The sequence below is a fragment of the Mesoplodon mirus genome (assembly GCF_964341445.2).
Source record: "Mesoplodon mirus genome assembly, chromosome: 19".
Taxonomy (NCBI): Eukaryota; Metazoa; Chordata; class Mammalia; order Artiodactyla; family Ziphiidae; genus Mesoplodon; species Mesoplodon mirus.
Window position 1 is genome coordinate 60,522,507 of NC_138995.1, and position 22,325 is coordinate 60,544,831.

Genomic DNA, 22,325 nt, shown 5'->3' on the forward strand with positions numbered 1-22,325 from the left:
ACATTTTTAAAATTTGTATGAAAACACAAAAGACACCGAATATCTAAAACAAGCTCGAGAAAGAAGAACGGAGCTGGAGGAATCACACTCCCTGACTTCAGACGATAATACAAACCTACAGTCATCAAAACGGTATAGTACTGCCAAAAAACAGAAACACAGATCAGTGGAACAGAATAGAAAGCCCAGAAATAAACCCACTCACTTATAGTCAATTATTCTATGACAAAGAAGGAAAGAATATACAATGGAGAAAAGACAGTCTTTTTAATAAGTGGTGCTGGGATAACTGGACAGCTACATGGAAAAGAATGAAATTAGAACATTCTCTAATACCACATACAAAAATAAACTCAAAATGGATTAAACACCTAAATGTAAGACCAGATACTATACAACTCCTAGAGAAAACAAAGGCAGAATACTCTTTGATATAAATCACAGCAATATTTTTTTGGATCTGTCTCCTAGAGACATGGAAATAAAAGCAAAAATAAACAAATGGGACCTAATTAAACTTAAAAGCTACTGCAAAGCAAAGGAAACCATAAAAAGAACGAAAATACAACCTATGGACTAGAAGAGTATATTTGCAAATGATGCTACCAAAAAGGGATTAATTTCCAAAATATACAAAATTCATATAGCTTAATATCAAAAAAACCCATACAACCCAATCAAAAAATTAGCAGAAGACCTAAACAGATATTTCTCCAAAGAAGACATAAAGATGGCCAACAGCCACATGAAAAGATGCTCAACGTCACTGATTATTAGATAAATGCAAATCAAAACCACAAAATGGTATCACCTCACACTGGTCAGAATGACCACCATCAAAAAGTCTACAAATAGGGGACTTCCCTGGTGGTCCAGGCAGTAAGGCTCCATGCTGCCCGTGCAGGGGACCCGGGTTCAATCCCTGGTTGGGGAACTAGATCCCATACACATGTCACAACTGAGAGTCCACATACAGCAACTAAGAAGTCCGCATGCCCCAACTAAATATTTTGCGTGCCACAACTAAGATCCGGCGTGGCCAAAAAAACAAAAAGTCTACAAACAATAAATGCTTGAGAGGGTGTGGAGAAAACAGAACACTCCTACATTGTTGGAAGGAATGTAAACTGGTGTAGCCATTTTGGAGAACAGTATGGAGGTTCCTTAAAGAACTAAAAATAAAGTTACCACATGAACAAGCAATTCCAATTCTGGGCATATATCCGGAAAAGATGAAAACTCTAATTTGAAAAGATATATGCACTCCAATGTTTATAGCATCACTATCTACACTAGCCAGGACATGGAAGCAACCTAAATGTTCATCGACAGATGAAGGGATAAAGAAGATGTGGCACATATATACATGGAATATTACTCAGTCATAAAAAAACAATGAAATAATGCCTTTTGCAGCAACATGGATGGACCTGTGAAGTCAGACAAAGAAAGACATACATGATACTAGTTATACATGGAACCTAAAAAAGTGATACAAATGAACTTATTTACAAAACAGAAATAGACTCACAGACATAGAAAACAAACTTATGATTACCAAAGGGGAAGGTGCAGGATGCGGGGGGTTAGGGGGGCGAGGAGAGAGATAAATTAGGAGTCTGGGATTAATATATACAAACTACTATATGTAAAATAGTTAAACAACAAGTACCTACTGTATAGCTCAGGGAACTATATTAAATATCTTGTAAATTGCTGTACACCTGAAATTAACACATTATAAATTAACTCTACTTAAAAAAAAAACCCTCTTGTGTAGATGTTTAAACAATGTTTCACAAAGGTGTAAAGACCACTTAATGGGGGAATGCAGTCTATGGAACAAAAGGTGTTGACAGGACTTCCCTGGTGGTGCAGTGGTTAAGAATCCACCTGCCAATGCAGGGGACATGGGTTCCAGCCCTGGTCCGGAAAGATCCCACATGCCGTGGAGCAACTAAGCCCGTGTGCCACAACTACTGGGCCTGCACTCTAGAGCCCACGAGCCACAACTACTGAGCCCATGTGTCACAACTACTGAAGTCCGGGTGTCACAACTACTAAGTACATGGGCTGCAACTACTGAGCACATGCGCCTAGAGCTGGTGCTCCTCAACAAGAGAAGCCACCACAACGAAAAGCCTGTGCAACACAACAAAGAGTAGACCCCGAGGCTTCCCTGGTGGCGCAGTGGTTGAGAGTCCGCCTGCCGATGCAGGGGACACGGGTTCGTGCCCCAGTCCGGGAAGATCCCACATGCCGCGGAGCGGCTGGGCCCGTGAGCCATGGCCGCTGAGCCTGAGCGTCCGGAGCCTGTGCTCCGCAACGGGAGAGGCCACAACAGTGAGAGGCCCGCGTACCGCAAATAAAAAAAAAAAAAAAAAGAGTAGACCCCGCTCACCACAACTAGAGAAAGCACGAGTGCAGCAAGACCCAACGCAGCCAAAAAAAATTAATTAATTAAAAATAAATAAATTTTTTTAAAAAGGTGTTGCCAAAACTGGATGCCTACTAACAAAAGTATTTACTTGGCCCATTATCTTACACTACAGACAAAAATTAACTCAAAATCGTTCAAAGACCTAAACCTAAGTCCCAAGTGTACACAACTCCTAGAAGGAAACATACAGAAAAAGTTTCTTGACGTTGGACCCACACATGATTTATCAGGTATGACACCAAAGGCTACACAATAAAAACAGACAAATTGGACGATATCAAAAACATAAACTACTCTGCATTAAGGCACAGCGAAAAGACGACCAACAGTAAAAGAAAACATTTCTAAATCATATATCCGATAATAGATGAGTATGAAGAATATATAAAGATTCTAAGAGGGACTGATCACCAATTCCACCACAGGGACCCTTCCCCAATCAACCACCCCACACGCTGCAAATATAAAGCAAAAACCCCAAGAGTAACATAGAAATTTGAACCTAATGATAAAATAAAAAATCATTTATAATGCATAGAAATGTACAAAATGAAAGTACCAGTGTCTTAAACACATTGTCGTTCATCACTGAAGGTATCCCTCCACTTCATAAGCTCTCATTAAGACGCTTCAAAATTTGCTGTTGCGGTAGAATGAACAATGGCACAGGCAATGAAGAATGTGGCCTCGGGGCTTCCCTGGTGGCGCAGTGGTTGAGAGTCCGCCTGCTGATGCAGGGGACACGGGTTCGTGCCCCGGTCCGGGAAGATCCCACATGCCGTGGAGCGGCTGGGCCCGTGAGCCATGGCCGCTGAGCCTGCGCGTCCGGAGCCTGTGCTCCGCAACGGGAGAGGCCACAGCAGTGAGAGGCCCGTGTTCCGCAAAAAAAAAAAAAAAAAAATGGCATCAACAACAGTTTAGCCAACAGCCTCACAGATATGAGAATGTGAGCTTTGACAAAGTTGTCCTGGGATAAATTCCTATACCAATTTAAAGAGGCTAAAATGTATGGTCATTGAGACACATGAATAACACAGTCACTGTGCCCTTGAGACAGGCTTTTGTGACAGTCCCCAAAGCCAGAAAAAAACCCAGTAAGACTTATCAGTCAGACTCCTGTGATACTTTCTATCTCGTATCCTAGGACATGCTGACCACTCTACTGAGTAGCTTCGAGTGGTGATTTTGTACAGAGCGAGAAAATATTACAACATACGAGGAATAGTGTCTCTATCAAAATTTTCTGTTACCCAGTAAACACTCTCCATAGAGAATCCACAAGAGGTTGCCAGATAAACATAGGTGGATTATCACAGCAAGGAAACCAGGTAAAATTTCAGACCTTAGGAATATACTTCAAAGAAATTTAAGAGGTAAAATCATACAAAGTAAGGAGAAGGTAAAATTAGGAACAGTCGACATTCCCACACTAGGTAGAGCAGTACAAGAGTAAAAATAATACAACGCCTAAGGGTCAGACATTATAGGATCTTGAGACGGGACCATGTACTCGACCCACAGATGCCAAGCTAAGAGCCTGAAAGATTCACATATGCTCCCCTTGTAGGATTTGGGATCAAAAACAGGATCTCTCCATCCACTGTCCTTATACTTTTCCTAAGTAACAATCACAGAAGATCCAATCCACCTGCCTGTCCCACACATCCCTAAACAAAAGAAACAGCCCTTCTGAGATACCCATCTTTGTTTACACTTTTGATATACTCCCACACAACGTATTCTTGGCTATTTTTCACATTTCTCCCCACTGTCCATGGCTCTTTCTCTTGCTCCAATGTGGAGAGAATATTCAGACCAGAAAAAGAAATTCTGGGACTTCCCTGGCAGCCCACCAGTTAAGACTCCATGCTTCCAATGCAGAGGGCATGGGTTCAATCCCTACTCGGGGAACTGAGATCCCACAAGCCAGGAGGTGTGGCCAAAAATTTTTTTAAAAAAGAAATAGAAATTCTGGTTTATCAGGACAAAGAAATGTGAAGTGCTGTGGTTTTCCTAAAATCCCAGTTCTTTGCTCAGCTGAGGAGTGAGGACATTACAGATGAGTCAGGAAAAATATTTCACAAATTCATCCACCGCCTGCCTTCTACACAGGGAACGGTGTAATATGCAGACATCGAGCTCTCTTCCTGCAAAAACTGAGTCAAAAGCCAAAAGGCAGAAAATGGGAAATTTGGTATTTTTTAAAGTTTGCCATTGAGCTTTGTACATAATTAAGCTCTGGGACAACCCCTAATGTAACATGAAATGCACAGAGCATCTGAAGAAAGGATCAGTTTAAACTCATGATGCCACATCATGGGTGAGTCAACAGGGCTTTCAAAGATTATCAGGGCCTCCCAAGAGGCACACAAGGGAAAATGCAAAAATACCCAAGGGCAGATCCCAGCTCTGGAGGGAAGTTATCCTCACCCAGGGAGATCAGGTTCCTGTAGGTCTCCACCATCACGTCCCTGTACAAGGCCCTCTGAGCAGGGTCCAGGCATTCCCACTCCTCCTGAGTGAACTCGATGGCCACATCCTCAAAGGTCAGCCGTTCCTGAAATGAAACCACATTTCACCAATGGGCCATGAAGAGTTCTCATCTTCATACAAATGGAAAAGAGGAGTAAGGGGTAAGGACTGATTCAATTAAAGTATGTGTTCTACCAGATCCATTTAGAGGTATTGGGGAAAATTATGTATCTCTAATCTTAATTTCTTATGCTTTTCCATAAGACCTTATGAGATCCTCCAATTAATATGGATTTTTCATCACTGTCGAAAATCTATGGAACACCTATAAGTAAAACTCAACACCGTGTTGTCTATGCAGAAGTGTTAGGTATTACGTTCTACACACTGAGTGAGATTCAGTATGTAGATGAGATGACAAAGTTCGCAGTGCTTTTAACGAAAGGTCAAAATCTTCAACTATGATGATGATAACAACGACTAAAAGTGTTTGAACACTTCCTATTGCTCTAAGTTACAGTAATGTTACTCTAAACATTACTCTAAATAAGTACTTGTACAGGCAAGACCTTGTTATCCACATAACAGCTCATTAAAGAAAGATCTGTCCCCATCTTACAGAGGATAAAAACTGTCACAGACACTCTGAGAAACTCGACTCAGATCAAGAAGGTAAGAAATGTTACAGCAAGCACTTGAACTCAGAGGGTTGTGCTCAGCAACTGAAGCTTAAGAATCAAATAGTTAAGTAATACAGAAAGCATTAAAAGTACATTGAAAGAGGGTTCCCTGAGAAAACTTGAAAGAAGTCCAAGGTGAACAACATGGAATGACATGAAAGGTCATTATAGATGTGGACACACAAGCACATACACATAAATTGTTAGCAATCTTACTACTACTTAAACCATTAACAAGATTGCATAGAAAAATTCTAGGCAATGGAATATACTGAAGACAATTTCAACTGAAAAAAGATATAATATATAGTTTTAAAATCATGATGTCTTTTATCTAAACCACAGACTTGCACATCCATGCACTCATGCACATACATATCTGTAAAAAATAACTGAAATGAGAGAAAAATCTCTTGGCAGATTTTTGGACTTTTTTTTTTTTTTTTGCAGTACACAGGCCTCTCACCCTTGTGGCCTCTCCCGCTGTGGAGTACAGGCTCCAGATGCGCAGGCTCAGCGGCCATGGCTTATGGGCCCAGCCGCTGCGCGGGAGGTGGGATCCTCCTGGACCAGGGCACGAACCTGTGTCCCCTGCATCGGCAGGCAGACTCTCAACCACTGCGCCACCAGGGAAGCCCTGGACAATTTTTTATCACCCTTTTATTCACGTGTATTTCAGCATCTTTCAGACAATGAAAATGTATGACTGTACTCAATTTAGTTTGTCAACATGATTCTGTAGTAGGCTACTAAAAAAAAATGGTACGAACATTTTAAAAAAATAAAATACTTGAACTCAAATTTCAGTAAGATAACCATACTCAAAAATATAAATAGGGGCTGGTGTACCTCAAAAAAAAAAAAAAATACCTAGAGACAAATGACAATGAAAACACGACGATCCAAAACCTATGGGATGCACAAATCTTAACAACTTTAAGAGACTGATATCATAAAAGTAAACAACAATGAAATAAACAGCAGAAGAAAAAAAAGAAAATTCTCCCAAATGCAGAAATTAAACAACTCTTAAACCACTAATGGGTCTAAGAAGAAATCACAAGGGAATTTTTAAATATATGGATGAAAAGGAAAATACAACCTATCAAAATTTATAACACACAATGAAGGCTGTACTAAAAGGAAATTCTAAACTGCTAAATGCTTACAGTAAAAAAAGAGAAGAGATCTCAAATCAGAACTTTATTTTTACACCTCTAGAAAATAGAAAAACAAAAACAAACTAAACCCAAGCTTAGCAGAAGGAAAGAGGTAAATAAGAAAAATGAAACCAGGGACTTCTCTGGTGGGGCAATGGTTAAGAATCTGCCTGCCAATGCAGGGGACATGGGTTTGAGCCCTGGTCTGGGAAGATCCTACATGCTGCAGAGCAACTAAGCCCGTGTGCCACAACTACTGAAGCCCGCAGGCCTAGAGCCCAAGCTCTGCAACAAGAAAAGCCACCACAATGAGAAGCCTGCGCTCCGCAACGAACACCCAACAACGAAGACCCAATGCAGCCAAAAATTAATAAATTAACATATTAAAAAAAGAAAGATTAGACCAGAGATAAATAAAACAGAAAGTAGAAAAATATAAAAATGAACAAACCAAGAGTTGGTGTTTTGAAAAAACTGAATGGGAAAACCCTTAGCTAGACTAAGGAAAAAAGAAAAAAGATTCAGGGGCTTCCCTGGTGGTGCAATGGTTGAGAGTCCGCCTGCCGATGCAGGGGACATGGGTTCGTGCCCCAGTCCAGGAAGATCCCACATACTGCAGAGCGGCTGGGCCCGTGAGCCATGGCCTCTAGTGTGTCTGGAGCCTGTGCTCCACAACAGGAGAGACCACAGAAGTGAGAGGCTGGTGTACCTCAAAAAAAGTAAAATAAAAATACCTAGAGACAAATGACAATGAAAACACGATGATCCAAAACCTATGGGATGCAGCAAAAGCAGTTTAAGAGGGAAGTCTACAGCAATACAATCCTACCTCAGGAAACAACAAACATCTCAAATAAACAATCTAACTTTACACCTATAGGAACTAGAGAAAGAACAAACAAAACCCAAAGTTACTAGAAGGAAAGAAATCATAAAGATCAGAACAGAAATAAAAGAAACAGAAACAAAGAAAACAATAGCAAAGATCAATAAAACTAAAAGCTGGTTGAGACAATAAACAAAACTGATAAACCATTAGCCAGACTCATCAAGAAAAAGAGGGAGAGGACTCAAATCAATAAAATTAGAAATAAAAAAGGAGAAGTTACAACAGACTCCGCAGAAATACAAGGCATCCTAAGAGACTACTACAAGCAACTCTATGCCAATAAAATGGACAACCTGGAAGAAATGGACAAATTCATAAAAAGGTATAACCTTCCAAGACTGAACCAAAAAGAAATAGGAAATATGAACAGACCAATCACAAGTAATGAAATTGAAACTCTGATTAAAAATCTTCCAACAAACAAAAGTCCACCAGATGGCTTCACAGGTGAATTCTATCAAACCCTTAGAGAAGCGCTAACACCCATCCTTCTCAAACTCTTCCAAAAAACTACAGAGGAAGGAACACTTGCAAACTCATTCTATGAGGCCACCATCACCCTGGTACCCAAACCAGACAAAGATACTACAAAAAAAGAAAATTACAGACCAATATCACTGATGAATATACATGCAAAAATCCTCAACAAAATACTAGCAAACAGAATCCAGCAACACATTAAAAGGATCCTACACCATGATCAAGTGGGATTTATCCCAGGGATGCAAGGATTCTTCAATACACGCAAATCAATCAATGTGATACACCATATTAACAAATTGAAGAATAAAAACCATATGAAAATCTCAATAGATGCAGAAAAAGCTTTTGACAAAATTCAACACCCATTTATGATGAAAACTCTCCAGAAAGTGGGCAGAGGGAACCTACCTCAACATAATAAAGGCCATATACGACAAACCCACAGCAAACATCATTCTCAATGGTGAAAAACTGAAAGCATTTCCTCTAAGATCAGGAAAAAGACAAGGATGTCCACTCTCACTGCTACTATTCAACATAGTTTTGGAACTCCCAGCCTCGGCAATTAGAGAAGAAAAAGAAATAAAAGGAATACAAATTGGAAGAGAAGAAGTAAAACTGTCACTGTTTGCAGATGACATGATACTATACATAGAAAATCCTAAAGATGCCACCAGAAAACTACTAGAGCTAATCAATGAATTTGGTAAAGTTGCATGATACAAAATTAATGCACAGAAATCTCTTGCATTCCTATACACTAATGATGAAAAATCTGAAAGAGAAATTAAGGAAACACTCCCATTTACCATTGCAACAAAAAGAATAAAGTACCTAGGAATAACCCTACCTAGGGAGACAAAAGACCTGTATGCAGAAAAGTATAAGACACTGATGAAAGAAATTAAAGATGATACCAACAGATGGAGAGATATACCATGTTCTTGGATTGGAAAACTCAATACTGTGAAAATGACTATACTACCCAAAGCAATCTACAGATTGAATGCAATCCCTATCAAATTACCAATGGCATTTTTTACGGAACTAGAACAAATCATCTTAAAATTTGTATGGAGACACAAAAGACCCCAAATAGCCAAAGCAGTCTTGACGGAAAAAATCAGAGCTGGAGGAATCAGATTCCCTGACTTCAGACTATACTAACAAATCTACAGTAATCAAGACAATATGCTACTGGCACAAAAACAAAAACATAGATCAATGGAACAAGCTAGAAAGCCCAGAGGTAAACCCACGCACCTATGGTCAACTAATCTATGACAAAGGAGGCAAGGATATACAATGGAGAAAAGACAGTCTCTTCAATAAGTGGTGCTGGGAAAACTGGATAGCTACATGTAAAACAATGAAATTAGAACACCCTCTATCTAACACCATACACAAAAATAAACTCAAAATGTATTCGAGACCTAAATGTAAGATCAGACACTATAAAACTCTTACAGGAAAACATAGGAAGAACACTCTTTGACAGAAATCACAGCAAGATCTTTTTTGATCCACCTCCTAGAATAATGGAAATAAAAACAAAAATAAACAAATGGGACCTAATGAAACTTCAAAGCTTTTGCACAGCAAAGGAAACCATAAACAAGACAAAAAGACGACCCTCAGAATGGGAGAAAATATTTGCAAATGAATCAACGGACAAAGGATTAATCTACAAGATATATAAACAGCTCATGCAGCTCAATATTCAAAAAACAAACAACCCAATCCAAAAGTGGGCAAAAGACCTAAATAGACATTTCTCCAAAGAAGACATACAGATGGCCAAGAAGCACATGAAAAGCTGCTCAACATCACTAATTATTAGAGAAGTGCAAATCAAAACTACAATGAGGTATCACCTCACACCAGTTAGAATGGGCATCATTAGAAAATCTACAAACAACAAATTCTGGAGATGGTGTGGAGAAAAGGGAACCCTCTTGCACTATTGGTGGGAATGTAAACTGACACAGCCACTATGGAGAACAGTATGGAGGTTCCTTAAAAAACTAAAAATAGAATTACCATATGATCCAGCAATCCCACTACTGGGCATATACCCAGAGAAAACCACAATTCAAAAAGACACATGCACCATAATGTTCACTGCCGCACTATTTACAATAGCCAGGTAACGGAAGCAACCTAAATGCGCATCGACAGATGAATGGATAAAGAAGATGTGGTACATATATACAACGGAGTATTACTCAGCCATAAAAAGGAACAAAATGGGGTAATTTGTAGAGACGTGGATGGATCTGGAGACTGTCATACAGAGTGAAGTAAGTCAGGAAGAGAAAAATATTGTATATTAACGCATATATGTGGAACCTAGAAAAATGGTACAGGTGAACTGGTTTGCAGGACAGAAATTGAGACACAGATATAGAGAACAAATGTATGGACACCAAGGGAGGAAAGTGGCATGGGGGGTGGTGGTGGTGGTGTGATGAATTGGGAGATTGAGATTGACATATATACACTAATATGTATAAAGTAGATAACTAATAAGAACCTGCTGTATAAAAAAAGAAAAAGAAAAAAGAAATAAAAAATTTGAACCGAATTATAACTAGAGAAATTTAAAAAGTAATAAAAAAACCTCAAAGAAAAACCCAGGGCTTCCCTGGTGGTGCAGTGGTTAAGAATCCACCTGCCAATGCAGGGGACACAGGTTCGAACCCTGGTCTGGGAAGATCCCACATGCTGTGGAGCAACTAAGCCCATGTGTCACAACTACTGAGCCTGCGCTCTAGAGCCCACGAGCCACAACTACTGAGCCTGCACTCTAGAGCCTGCAAGCCACAACTACTGAGCTCACGTGCCACAACTACTGAAGCCTGTGGGCCTAGAGCCCATGCTCCACAACAAGAGAAGCCACCATAATGAGAAGCCCGTGCACCGCAACAAAGAGTAGCCCCCACACGCCACAACTAGAGAAAGCCCACGCCCAGCAATGAAAACCCAACACAGCCAAAAATAAATAAATAAATAATACTTAAAAAAAAAAAAAGAAAAACCCGGGACCAAATTCTATGAATATTTACAAAAGAATTACCACTAATCCTGCTAAAAATGTTACAGAGTTGAAGAGGGAACTCTTGCAAATTCATTCTATGGAGCCAGCATGATTCTGATACCAATCCCAGACAAAAACACAACAAGAAAGGAAAACTAGAAACCAATACCGCTGATGAATATTGATGCAAAATCCTTAACAACGGGGGCTTCCCTGGTGGCGCAGTGGTTAAGAATCCACCTGCCAATGCAGGGGACACGGGTTTGAGCCCTGGTCTGGGAGGATCCCACATGCCGTGGAGTGACTGGGCCCGTGCGCCACAACTGCTGAGCCTGCACTCTAGAGCCCGTGAGCTGCAGCTACTGAAGCCCGTGTGCCACAACTACTGAAGCCCACGCGCCTAGAGCCCGTGCTCCACAACAAGCGAGGCCACCGCAATGAGAGGCCCGTGCACTGCAACAAAGAGTGGCCCCCGGGCCTCCCTGGTGGCGCAGTGGTTGAGAGTCCGCCTGCCGATGCAGGGGATACGGGTTCGTGCCCCGGTCTGGGAGGATCCCATATGCCGCGGAGCGGCTGGGCCCGTGAGCCATGGCCACTGGGCCTGCGCGTCCGGAGCCTGTGCTCCGCAACGGGAGAGGCCACAACAGTGAGAGGCCCGCATACCGCGAAAAAAAAAAAAAAAAGAGTGGCCCCCGCTCGCTGCAACTAGAGAAAGCCCACGTGCAGCAACGAAGACCCAATGCAGCCAAAAATAAATAAATAAAATAAATAAATTTATTTTTAAAAAAAATCCTTAACAACATACTAGCAAAATAACTTAACACCACATTAAAAAGATCTGACATCTTGATATCCGAGTGATTTTATTCATATAAGGCAAAGAGGAGTCAACATACAAAAATCAATTAATGGGATACACCATATTACAGATTAAAGGAAAAACACACACAGGACCATCTCAATTGATGCAGAGAAAAGCATTTGACAAAATTCAACAACCTTTCAGGATAAAACACTCAACAAACCAGAAAGAGTAAATTCTCTCAACGTAATAAATGCCATTTATGAGAAAAGCCCAGCTAATAACATTCTCAGTGGGGACAGACTGAAAGCTTGTCCTCTGAGGTCAGGAAGAAGGCAAGGATGCACACTCTCTGCACTGCTGCTCAACAGAGAACTGAAACTCCTAGCCAGAGCAATTAGATAAGAAAAAGAAATCTACGTTATCCAAATTGAAAACATAAACTTACCTTCTTTCCTAGATGACAAGGTTTTATATGTAAAATCATGAAGATTCCACAAGAAACCTGCTATATCAAGAGTGTTAGAAAAGTTGTTGTATACAAACTCCAAATGCAAGAATCGGTTGCATTTCTATACACAATGAACAATGTCAAAAGAAAACAAGGAAACAATCTTATTTACTATAGCATTAAAAAGGGATGAAATATTTAGGAGTAAATCAGCGAACATGGTGAAAGACTTGTACAGTGAAAACTACTAACCATTGCTAAAAGAAATCCAAAAAGATACAAATAAATAGAAAGACAACCTGTACTCATGGGTTGGAAGACTTAATACTCTTAAAATATCCAAGCTACACAAAGTGTTATACAGATTCAATGGACCCATTATCAAAATTTCCATAGCAATGTTTGCAGAAATAGAGAAAAAAAAATGCTAAAAGTCATACGGCAGTTCTAGAGACCACAAATAGCCAAAAGTCTCTTGAACAAGAAGAAGGTGGAGGCCTCCCTTTTTATTTCAAAACATATTAAGAAGTAATCAAGATGGTGTGGTACCAGTATAAAAACAGATACATAAACCAAATGAACAGAACACACTACTCAGAAATAATCCTTTGCATATATGTAAAATGTATTCACAAGGGTGCCAAGACACACATAGGGGAAAGGAGAGTATCAATAACAATGGTGCTGAGAAAACAGACCGACTAGGAAAAGAATGAAGCTGGAATCTTGCCCGTATCGGAAGTAAAAACTTCTGTCTGTCAAAGGATACAATCCACAGAGTGAAAAGACAACCTCTGAGGAATGGAGATGATGAAAGTAATTTAAAGAATTTCCAACTGCCAGAGATTTAGGTTGATTTCATAGTTTAAATTTGATGATAAACTAAAACACCCTCTACCACTGATGTCTATTTTTGAACTTTCCGTTCTATTACCAATCATTAAGATTTAAGGACAGTGACTCACATTTTTTTTTTTTTTTTAAATTATCCCCAGCAATGTGTGCAAGTTTTCCTACAGCCCCGCAAGCATTGGGGTTTTTTTTGTTTGTTTGTTTTTGTTTTTGTTTATTTATTTATTTATTTATTTATGGCTGTGTTGGGTCTTCGTTTCTGTGCGAGGGCTTTCTCTAGTTGCGGCAAGTGGGGGCCACTCCTCATTGCGGTGCGCGGGCCTCACTATCACGGCCTCTCTTGTTGCGGAGCACAGGCTCCAGACGCGCAGGCTCAGTAATTGTGGCTCACGGGGCTAGCTGCTCCGCGGCATGTGGGATCTTCCCAGACCAGGGCTCGAACCCATGTCCCCTGCATTGGCAGGAAGATTCTCAACCACTGCACCACCAGGGAAGCCCAGTGACTCACATTTTTAGCTTGAATTGCCTTAGAGAAAGTCAGAACAAACTGCTCCAATTGGTCTGATTTTCGGATTTTATCAGGTATTGTGCATGTTAATACCTGACTTCCAAGTGCAACTTCTGTACCCTGGTTGACAGAGAGCAGACAGTGCATCCGGATGGGGCTCCTCAACAATCCCTGCTGCCCAAGAGTACTGACACCACGTCTCCAATGCATGGGTGTGAAATCTAAGTGGGGACAACAGACCCTGAGGGAGGGCCCCAGGTGAGTGTGATGTACAGGTGTCAGGCAGGATACTTCAGAGTCAGAGAAGATTAGCAAGTCCAAAAAAGGGCATTTCAGAAAAAACAGACTGAGAATCAACCAAAAATATGACTTTACCTGAGAAAGAGCCATTTCTGACTCCTCCTTCTTTCCTCTCCCTCCTCTTCTGAGTTTCTTCCTCAGACAACGTGAGTCTTTAGAGGTCGATCCTGAAAGTGGAAAAGATGTTGTTTAATGCTTAGAATCGACACACCCCCTTCCTGAGTCACCACCACACACACAGGGAAGCCCTCAGCATGTGGAACAGACAGTCCTCTGCTGCCCCCTGTCCCAGGAGGGGCTCAGGACAGTAACTCCCACACAGAGACCAACAGGTGAGTTTCCCACCCTTTCTTCAGATCTCGCTCCCCTCCTGGTGAGGCCCTCACGTCCCCAGCAGCAGCGGGCACCTCAGCTGGACCCGACGATCCCCTGCAGGTCACAGACCAGCCCTGATCCATCCCCACGCAGAGCAGAGCCCTCAGCCTCAGCCCAGATCTCAGCCCTCGGGAATGGGGGGACCCAGAGTCCTGATGCTCAGTGACGGATCCAGATTGGACTCACCTGGGGCAACATAAATATTACCGAGCTTTGGTCCCACACTGACTACATGAAGAGGAATCCCTGGTCAGAGGGTACAAGACGTGTGTATGCATAAAGCCTCATCGATCTAATGGGAAGCCTGGGTGGAGCACCAGGCACAGGAGGCAAGCCCAGCACGGCCCCCACTTGCTTATTCTTTCCCAGCTTTACTGAGGTGTAACTGACAAATGAAAATGGTGTAAATGTAAGGTGTACAAAGTGATCCTCTGACAGATGTGTATACTGTGAATAATTATCACTATCAAGTAAGTCACACTTCCATCAACTAACAATTACCATTTTGTGTGTGTGTTGTGAGGACACTTAATTGTTTCTCTGTGAGCAAATTTCAAGTATATAGAAACAGTACATCAGATCCCCAGAACTTATTCATTTTACAACTGAAAATCTGTATGCTTTGACAGACATCGCCCCATTTTCCTTACCACCCAGCTCCTGGTAACAGCCCTTCAACTCTATGGCTCTATGAGTTTGATAATTCTAGTTTCCATGTACAATATCTGTCCTTTGTCAGGCTTATTCCACTTAGCATAATGTTCTCTAGGTTCATTCATTTTGTCATAAATGCAGGATCCTTGATTTTTCATATTTATATACAGTGAATAACATTTCATTATACATATTCTATACATACTATACAATATACAGTATATGTTTAGATACCACGATTTTGTTACCCATTCTTTTGTCAGCAGACATTGTGGTTGTTTCTGTTCCTTGGCTACTGCAAATACCGTAACACTCATGAGACTGCAGATGTGTCCCTGAAAACACTGATTTCCTTTCCTCTGGATATCTGCCAGAAGAGGGTTTAATAGACTGTGTGCCTGTTCTATGTTTAATTTATTGAGGAACCTCCATATTGTTTCCCAACTTAGCAGTACCATTTACACACCCACCAACGGCACCCAAAGGTTCCCTGTTCTCTGTATTGTGCCTCTGTGTGTGCATATTTCGGGAGGGACAGGAGTGGATGACGGAGCACCCAGCACTGGCTTGGCAGCAAGAAAGCTGCAGCTGCATCTTCCCACGGATGAGCCCCCGGACTGCAGACCACGGCAGTGTGGCTGCCCTCTGATTCTTGCAATAATCTTTCCCAACAACACGAGACTTGATGACTCTTCTCAAGTTGCGCCCACAGACCCATCCCTAGCAGGACCTCCTTCCTAAAAACATTCTGCAGTGTTAAGCTTAGTACTCATAATTTCCAGTCTGGACTCAAACAAACTTACAAACTCTCATGGGGTCCAACACAGTGTCCATAGAGCCCATAATGATTCCCTCATCCTGTTACACAAGGACAGAAAACATTTCAAGCCCTAATAACTCATGCATGAGGGATAATACATAAGAGGACACCCAAGGACCCACTAGACACAAGGCGCCGTATTTTCATTTACAGTGACCCAGGCAAAACACTGAAATCTCCAAAAAACTACTAAAAGGAGAGATATTTCTAATGATGCACATGCCCCAGTGAGACGCCAACATCTTCCAAGGCAACACTCCAGATTCTCTTTGCATCTTTCCAAATGCATATGAAACTTTCTTCACTGGCAACACCAAATACTCAAAGATACCAAAGTTAACGCAAAAAATGATCTCTGAGATTTTCCCTATATTACTCTATTGGTGGCATGATGATGCTTGCCCTCCTAAAAGAGCCAACAAAAGCCAGTGTGTGGAGTGGATGCTGGGGGGCACGCTCTAGATCCAGCCCCTTAAGACCAAGGCACCCATTCTCCTGCACCCAGAGCCCCCTGTGGGCTCTGCTCAGGCCATAGTTCTAACAGTGGAGGATAACATTTCTCTCAGCCAAATTCCACTTTCTTCACTGCTGCTCACATGTGATCATGAGTTATCAAATCAAACCCATGCAGGCAAATGTCAGCCTCAGCACTGATGTCCCAGGGAACCTGAGCTAAGACAACAGGGCACCTCAAACCACTCCATGCAGGTTCAACAAACCCACTTCCAGGTTCTCCAGCCTGAACTGAGACATTCCTTTCCAACAGATCCACACAGCCCTCGATCCCGTAACTACACTTGGGACAGGTGCACACACCATTCACCGGGCTCATCTTGATGCTCCCACTTGCTGCCATATCCCTCCTGCGGTCCCTACAGGCTCCCCTCCACTTTCCCCATTTTTCTACCTCTCCTCCATGCATGATTGACTAAAGGAGACTAAAAGGCACAGGGACTTCTTGGCAAAGGGATCAAAACAGGAACGCACACAAGCTGCCACCCAAAGGATATTGGGCATTCAGTATGAAAATCAAGAAACGCCCTCTGGGCTTCCCTGGTGGCGCAGTGGCTGGGGTCCGCCTGCCAATGCAGGGGACACAGGTTCGAGCCCTGGTCCAGGAAGATCCCATATGCCGTGGAGCAACTGGGCCCGTGCACTACAACTACTGAGCCTGCGTGCCACAACTACCAAAGCCCACGTGCCTAGAGCCTGTGGTCTGCAACAGGAGAGGCCACTGCAGTGAGAAGCCCGCGCACCACAATGAAGGGTAGCCCCTGCTTGCCGCAATTAGAGAAAAAGCCCGCGCACAGCAACAAAGACCCAGTGCAGCCAAAAATAAATAAATAAAATAAATAAATTTATGTAAAAAAGCAGAAAAAAGAAAAAAAAAAGAAACTGGTCCTCCTGGGAAAGTCTGCCACCACCTGGGGACATTATGGAGTCTGGGTACAAAGGCATTTGAGATCAGGGAGGACATCTCAAAGAGAGGGTCCCCAGGTCTCAGTTTCCTGTTGTCCCCACTCACACCGACTTGGAAGATGTTCTATCGCTTTGAGGGAGGCCTCCTTCATGCCCCATTAGGTTCCCCTTCTGCCTCCCCTTAGCGCAGTGAAACCACTACCGCTGATTCTGAGCAGATGAACTGTCGGAAGGCAAAGCTCCTGTCCAAGGTGGCGACTGGTCCCTGGATGTGCACAGCCTGGAACACCTGGGGGCTATAGCGGAGCAGTCACACAGGAGACTAAACACAGGGACAACTCAGCACACTGCATGAGGACATCCATGGGCTTTTTAGGACTTCCTATATTTTGGGGCTCTTCTTTTCAGTAATTTAGTAGCCACATGGGGTAAAGATCAATTACAGCTGAGCTGTCCAGAATGCAGGAAACAGCCTCATCACCTGCCCTGTTCTCTTTGTCTCCCTTGAGGATTATCCAGCCCAACCCACAGTCCTAACATCTAAAGACATCTGCAATATCAGGTACAGCAGCCATCCTGGGAAGGAGAGGAACACTGTGAGCCCTTAAATAAAGGGTAACCAGGAAAGACTCAAAAGAATCAATAGAGGGCCTCCCTGGTGGCGCAGTGGTTGAGAGTCCGCCTGCCGATGCAGGGGATACGGGTTCGTGCCCCGGTCTGGGAGGATCCCATATGCCGCAGAGCGGCTGGGCCCGTGAGCCACGGCCGCTGGGCCTGCGCGTCCGGAGCCTGTGCTCCGCAACGGGAGAGGCCACAACAGTGAGAGGCCCGCATACCGCAAAAAGAAAAAAAAAAAAAAAAAAAAAAGAATCGATGGAGAAAGGCTTTCAGGTGAGGGTGATTGACTTTAAAGGCAATAAAACCTGGTTAAAATGATAGAGATTGTCAAGGCAGGATGGGGAGCCCTGAGTATAGACCTGAAGGGGACAAAGGGCCTGAGCCATGGTGATTTAACAACAAAAGGTAAGAGCGGAAACTAACATCTGAGACAGATGGCGTTTGGAAACAGAGAAAAGGTGAATGTGACCAGAGCCAAGTGAACCATGAGAAAAGCTCCCAGGATGAGGCTGGGGACACTGGCAGGGCCCTGAGGATGACACAGGGCTGAGCAGCCACAGGGAGGAGTCGGGATTTTCTCCTGAGGACAAATGGAAGCCAGTGGAGGTCTGAGTGTCAGCAAGTGACAAAATCTCCCTTGAGATTTATCCTTAGTCATGGAAGACACCCGATGATGGTCTCGCTGACTTGGAGCCTCGCTTCCTGCCTCCATCCTACTGTTTTTGTTTTTAGTTTTTCATTTTGGGAGGTCTGGGATCCATTTAAAATTCTAATTACCAGGGCTTCCCTGGTGGTGCAGTGGTTCAGAGTCTGCCTGCCGATGCAGGGGACACAGGTTCGTGCGCCAGTCTGGGAAGATCCCACATGCCGTGGAGCGGCTGGGCCCATGAGCCATGGCCGCTGAGCCTGCGCGTCCAGAGCCTGTGCTCCGCAACAGGAGAGGCCACAGCAGTGAGAGGCCCGCGTACCGCAAAAATAATAATAATAATAATAATAAAATAAAATAAAATTCTAATTACCAGTGGACACTCCCTCCAAACCAGAACCGCCACACACAGACACACGCCCAATCTGGCCAATCATTTTAGGGGTCAGTGTTGCTCACACTCAGACTTTCTGGTCTAGTCTCTCATCTCCATGTTACAAGTGGGCTCCCTGAGGCCCAGAGGAGAGACATTTATGACAAGGTCTGAGCTGAGTGAATAGAACCGGGTGTGACTGAATTCTGAAAAGGTCACCTGATGGGCAAGTGGGCACAGTTTGTCTTTATCAACTGTCCCATTTAACACCAGGACCACCTTTCATGGGCCTGAACAAAGGAAACTTCTCTTTCAAGGTTCGATCACACGGATACCAAGCAGGTAATTCTTCTTTATCACAAGATTGCAGTAAAATATTTTAAAAACACAGAATTGCAAATATATATCCCTGGTGCAGAAAACATTGTTAAGGGATCAGCTTAGAAATAAGATCTGAGCAATCCTTTTCATCGTGAGTAGAGGGACGCTGTTGGAAGAAGGTTCCAAGTCAATCCCACCCGTCCTTCCTCATTTGCACAGAAGAGTCAAAAGGGACCTGAGGGAAACATCTTCATATTACCTCATAGCTCACTATTTTCACCAACCACAGAAAACGGAAAAAAAGGAACATCAGACTAACTGTTTAAACTAGGTTTTGACTGTTACTATAAAAGATCATTGACATCTTTGCCAAGTACTCCTCAAAATAATCTAAAGTTATTTCTACTTACCAAAGAAAACTTCAAATATATTAGATGAAGAGCAGAAAACACTCAGGCCAGGAATGAATCTGAAACAAATTTGAAAAAGAAATAATGTGTGTATTATTTTTAATCTAAAAATCTGGTATCAAAGTTTTAAAACAAAAACTGAGGGTAGGGCTTCCCTGGTGGCGCACCGGTTGAGAGTCCGCCTGCCGATGCAGGGGACACGGGTTCGTGCCCGGTTTGGGAGGATCCCACATGCCGCGGAGCGGCTGGGCCCGTGAGCCATGGCCGCTGAGCCTGCGCATCCGGAGCCTGTGCTCCACAACGGGAGAGGCCACAGCATTGAGAGGCCCGCAGTGAGAGGCCCGCGTACGGCAAAAACAAACAAACAAACAAAAAAAAAAACCTGAGGGTATATCACATTTGGAAAAGAATGACATGACTAGAATATTGGAGACTAAAAAAGCTTATTTCAGAAGTTAAAAATGATTTATAGGAAAGAATAAATTGAATGAACTAAGATTTATTCCAAGCTACAAAAAGAACCATATGTAAAGCAAGAAAAAAGAAAAATGTAAATCCATTAAAAAAAACAATGTTGCCTTAAAAAGCCATCACCACCTAGTGAGAGTCAGTCATTTCTTGCCCCACTTCTCTCCCCTGACTTCTACCCCATGTCAGGAAAAGGTACGGGGGTGACAACTGAGTGAATCAAGTCACTGCTTGCTGGCTCAACAGGGTTTGCAAATGGAAGTTATCTTCTGATACAAATAATAACAAAAGGCACAAGCCTTATTGACAGGAGTTTTGCAATTCTCATCCTCATCTGTATAATTTCAAGAAATTTTAAATGTATTAGATTCTAAAGACACGAATCAATATCATCACAACTTAATCATCTATATCCAAACAACTCACCATCCACCTGGATCCAATTTACCCTCTCCACTTTAACTACTAGGTGTTTCCATTTCATTCTGTTCACCTGTCTCGCTATTTCATCTTGGTCTGTGTGTCTCTTTTTATTCCCCTCTACACTCCTGCAGTTTCTCCCCTCTTATTTCTTCCCTCACACCTGTCCTGCCCCACTCTGCAACTTATCTCCCTTCGAGATGCTTTTTCTCTCCAACCTTTCTGATTCTGTCAAAAATCTGTAGGTATTTCTGCCTCTTGTTTGCCTCATCTCTGCTTCCTCTCTGCCCTCCGGGTTACACTCCTTCTCTCCCTGTTACTCTCCCTTCCTCCCCACTCTCTGGCACCCCAGGTGGCTGTGCTTCCTTCCTGCTCTTGTCACCCTTCGGCTTCTTTCTCTGCCAGCACCATGATGCACCAAAGTCCATGGTTCCACGTTTTATCCTCTCCACGTCTGACGTACCTCACCACCGTTCGCCTCCCCCTCCTCCAGGGCAGCTCTCCCTATGTGGTTTTCCAATCCCTGGAGATCTGGCTTTTTCATTTACTTCTCTATTTTAATCACCTGCTACTTTCAAGGCTTAATCTCTTTCATTTTATTACCTCTTTGAAAGTCCCTCAGCCACCCTCTACGTTCCCACCGGTTCTCCCTCATGCTTTTCTCCTTCGCAGTTTTAATCTTTCTATCTCAGTCGCTCAGTTTCTGCTTCTCCTGATGCCCCTCGCCATTTACGGGGCTGGAGACTGAATGAGATGCCCGCGGACCGGAAGAGCACATTTTTTAATAGAGCTGAATATGACACGGAACACTAGGTGTCACAAGGCTGACCCAGGTCACCTGCCCCAACTCGGGGTGAGGGGAAGGGCTGACCAGGAAGGGAGGCCTGTGGAGCAGAAGGACCGGCCTGAGGAGGGGGTCTCAGGAGAGGGGCGGGCTCTGCAGAACCCCAGGACCGGGGGGAGGACGCGGCCTGTCCGGGAGCGGGGCGGCCAGCGCTGCCCTCCGGGGGCCGAGGGCGAGGCTGCGGGGCGCGAATCCACCTCGCGGAAGAGGACTTTGCAGGGGGAGGGCCGGGGGTAGTAAAGGGTTTTAAACAGGAATATGTCGCCAAAGACGGTTTCTACGTGGACCGAAGGCTGAAAAAGCCAAGGGAACGGACCAGCCTCAGAAAAAATTAAAACCCAAACGAAAAGATACCCGACCTGCAACTTCAATGTCTGGATTTACTCTGGGACGAGTGCGGCGGAGCGTGAGGTGTGGGGCGGGGGGCTGCACAAATTAACACTGGAAAGAAACTTACGCTCCGCTCTGCGACCTTGGCTCAGCACTCTCCACTCTCCGCGTCCTTAGAAAGGGCTCCTGGCGTTCGAGGAAGGGCTTCCGGGGCGGGGCCTGGGCGGAGCGCCAGCGGCGAGGGGCCGGGCGAGGAGAGCGCCCAGGTCTGCGCACTGAGCGCGGGAGGGACGGGCAGGGAGCAGGGCGGGGTAGGTGCGCCTGTTACCTTGACTGCATTCCTTTAAGTTACTGGCTGTAACAGTTTTCACGTAAAAGCTTACGGCTGTGTGGGCCAGTTATGTCGGAAGCCAAGATATTTCCTCTTAAGACTAAAAGGGTTTAATAAAAACCTATTTCTCACAGCAAGCTGTTCTGACGTCCTGCTAGTGAGGCTGAAGCAATTCACTGGTCTGGGAACTTGGGTCTCCAGGAGCGGAGAGGGAGGGGTTGA

General features: G+C 43.5%; 1 protein-coding gene across 1 annotated transcript in view; it reads right to left on the bottom strand.

Annotated features, from left to right (window-relative positions):
• LOC309794921 (uncharacterized protein) overlaps positions 1–21,953 on the bottom strand; it is a 40,349-nt gene extending 18,396 nt beyond the window's left edge. Inside the window, exons 1-4 of the mRNA XM_082606868.1 lie at positions 21,900–21,953; positions 19,711–19,769; positions 14,150–14,241; positions 4,871–4,997 (exon numbers count right to left, since the gene is read on the bottom strand). Of these exons, the coding sequence (XP_082462994.1) occupies positions 4,871–4,997; positions 14,150–14,164 (142 nt within the window). The 5' untranslated portion in view covers positions 14,165–14,241; positions 19,711–19,769; positions 21,900–21,953. The remainder of the gene's footprint in view (positions 1–4,870; positions 4,998–14,149; positions 14,242–19,710; positions 19,770–21,899) is intronic.
• Between the last annotated feature and the right edge of the window lie 372 nt (positions 21,954–22,325).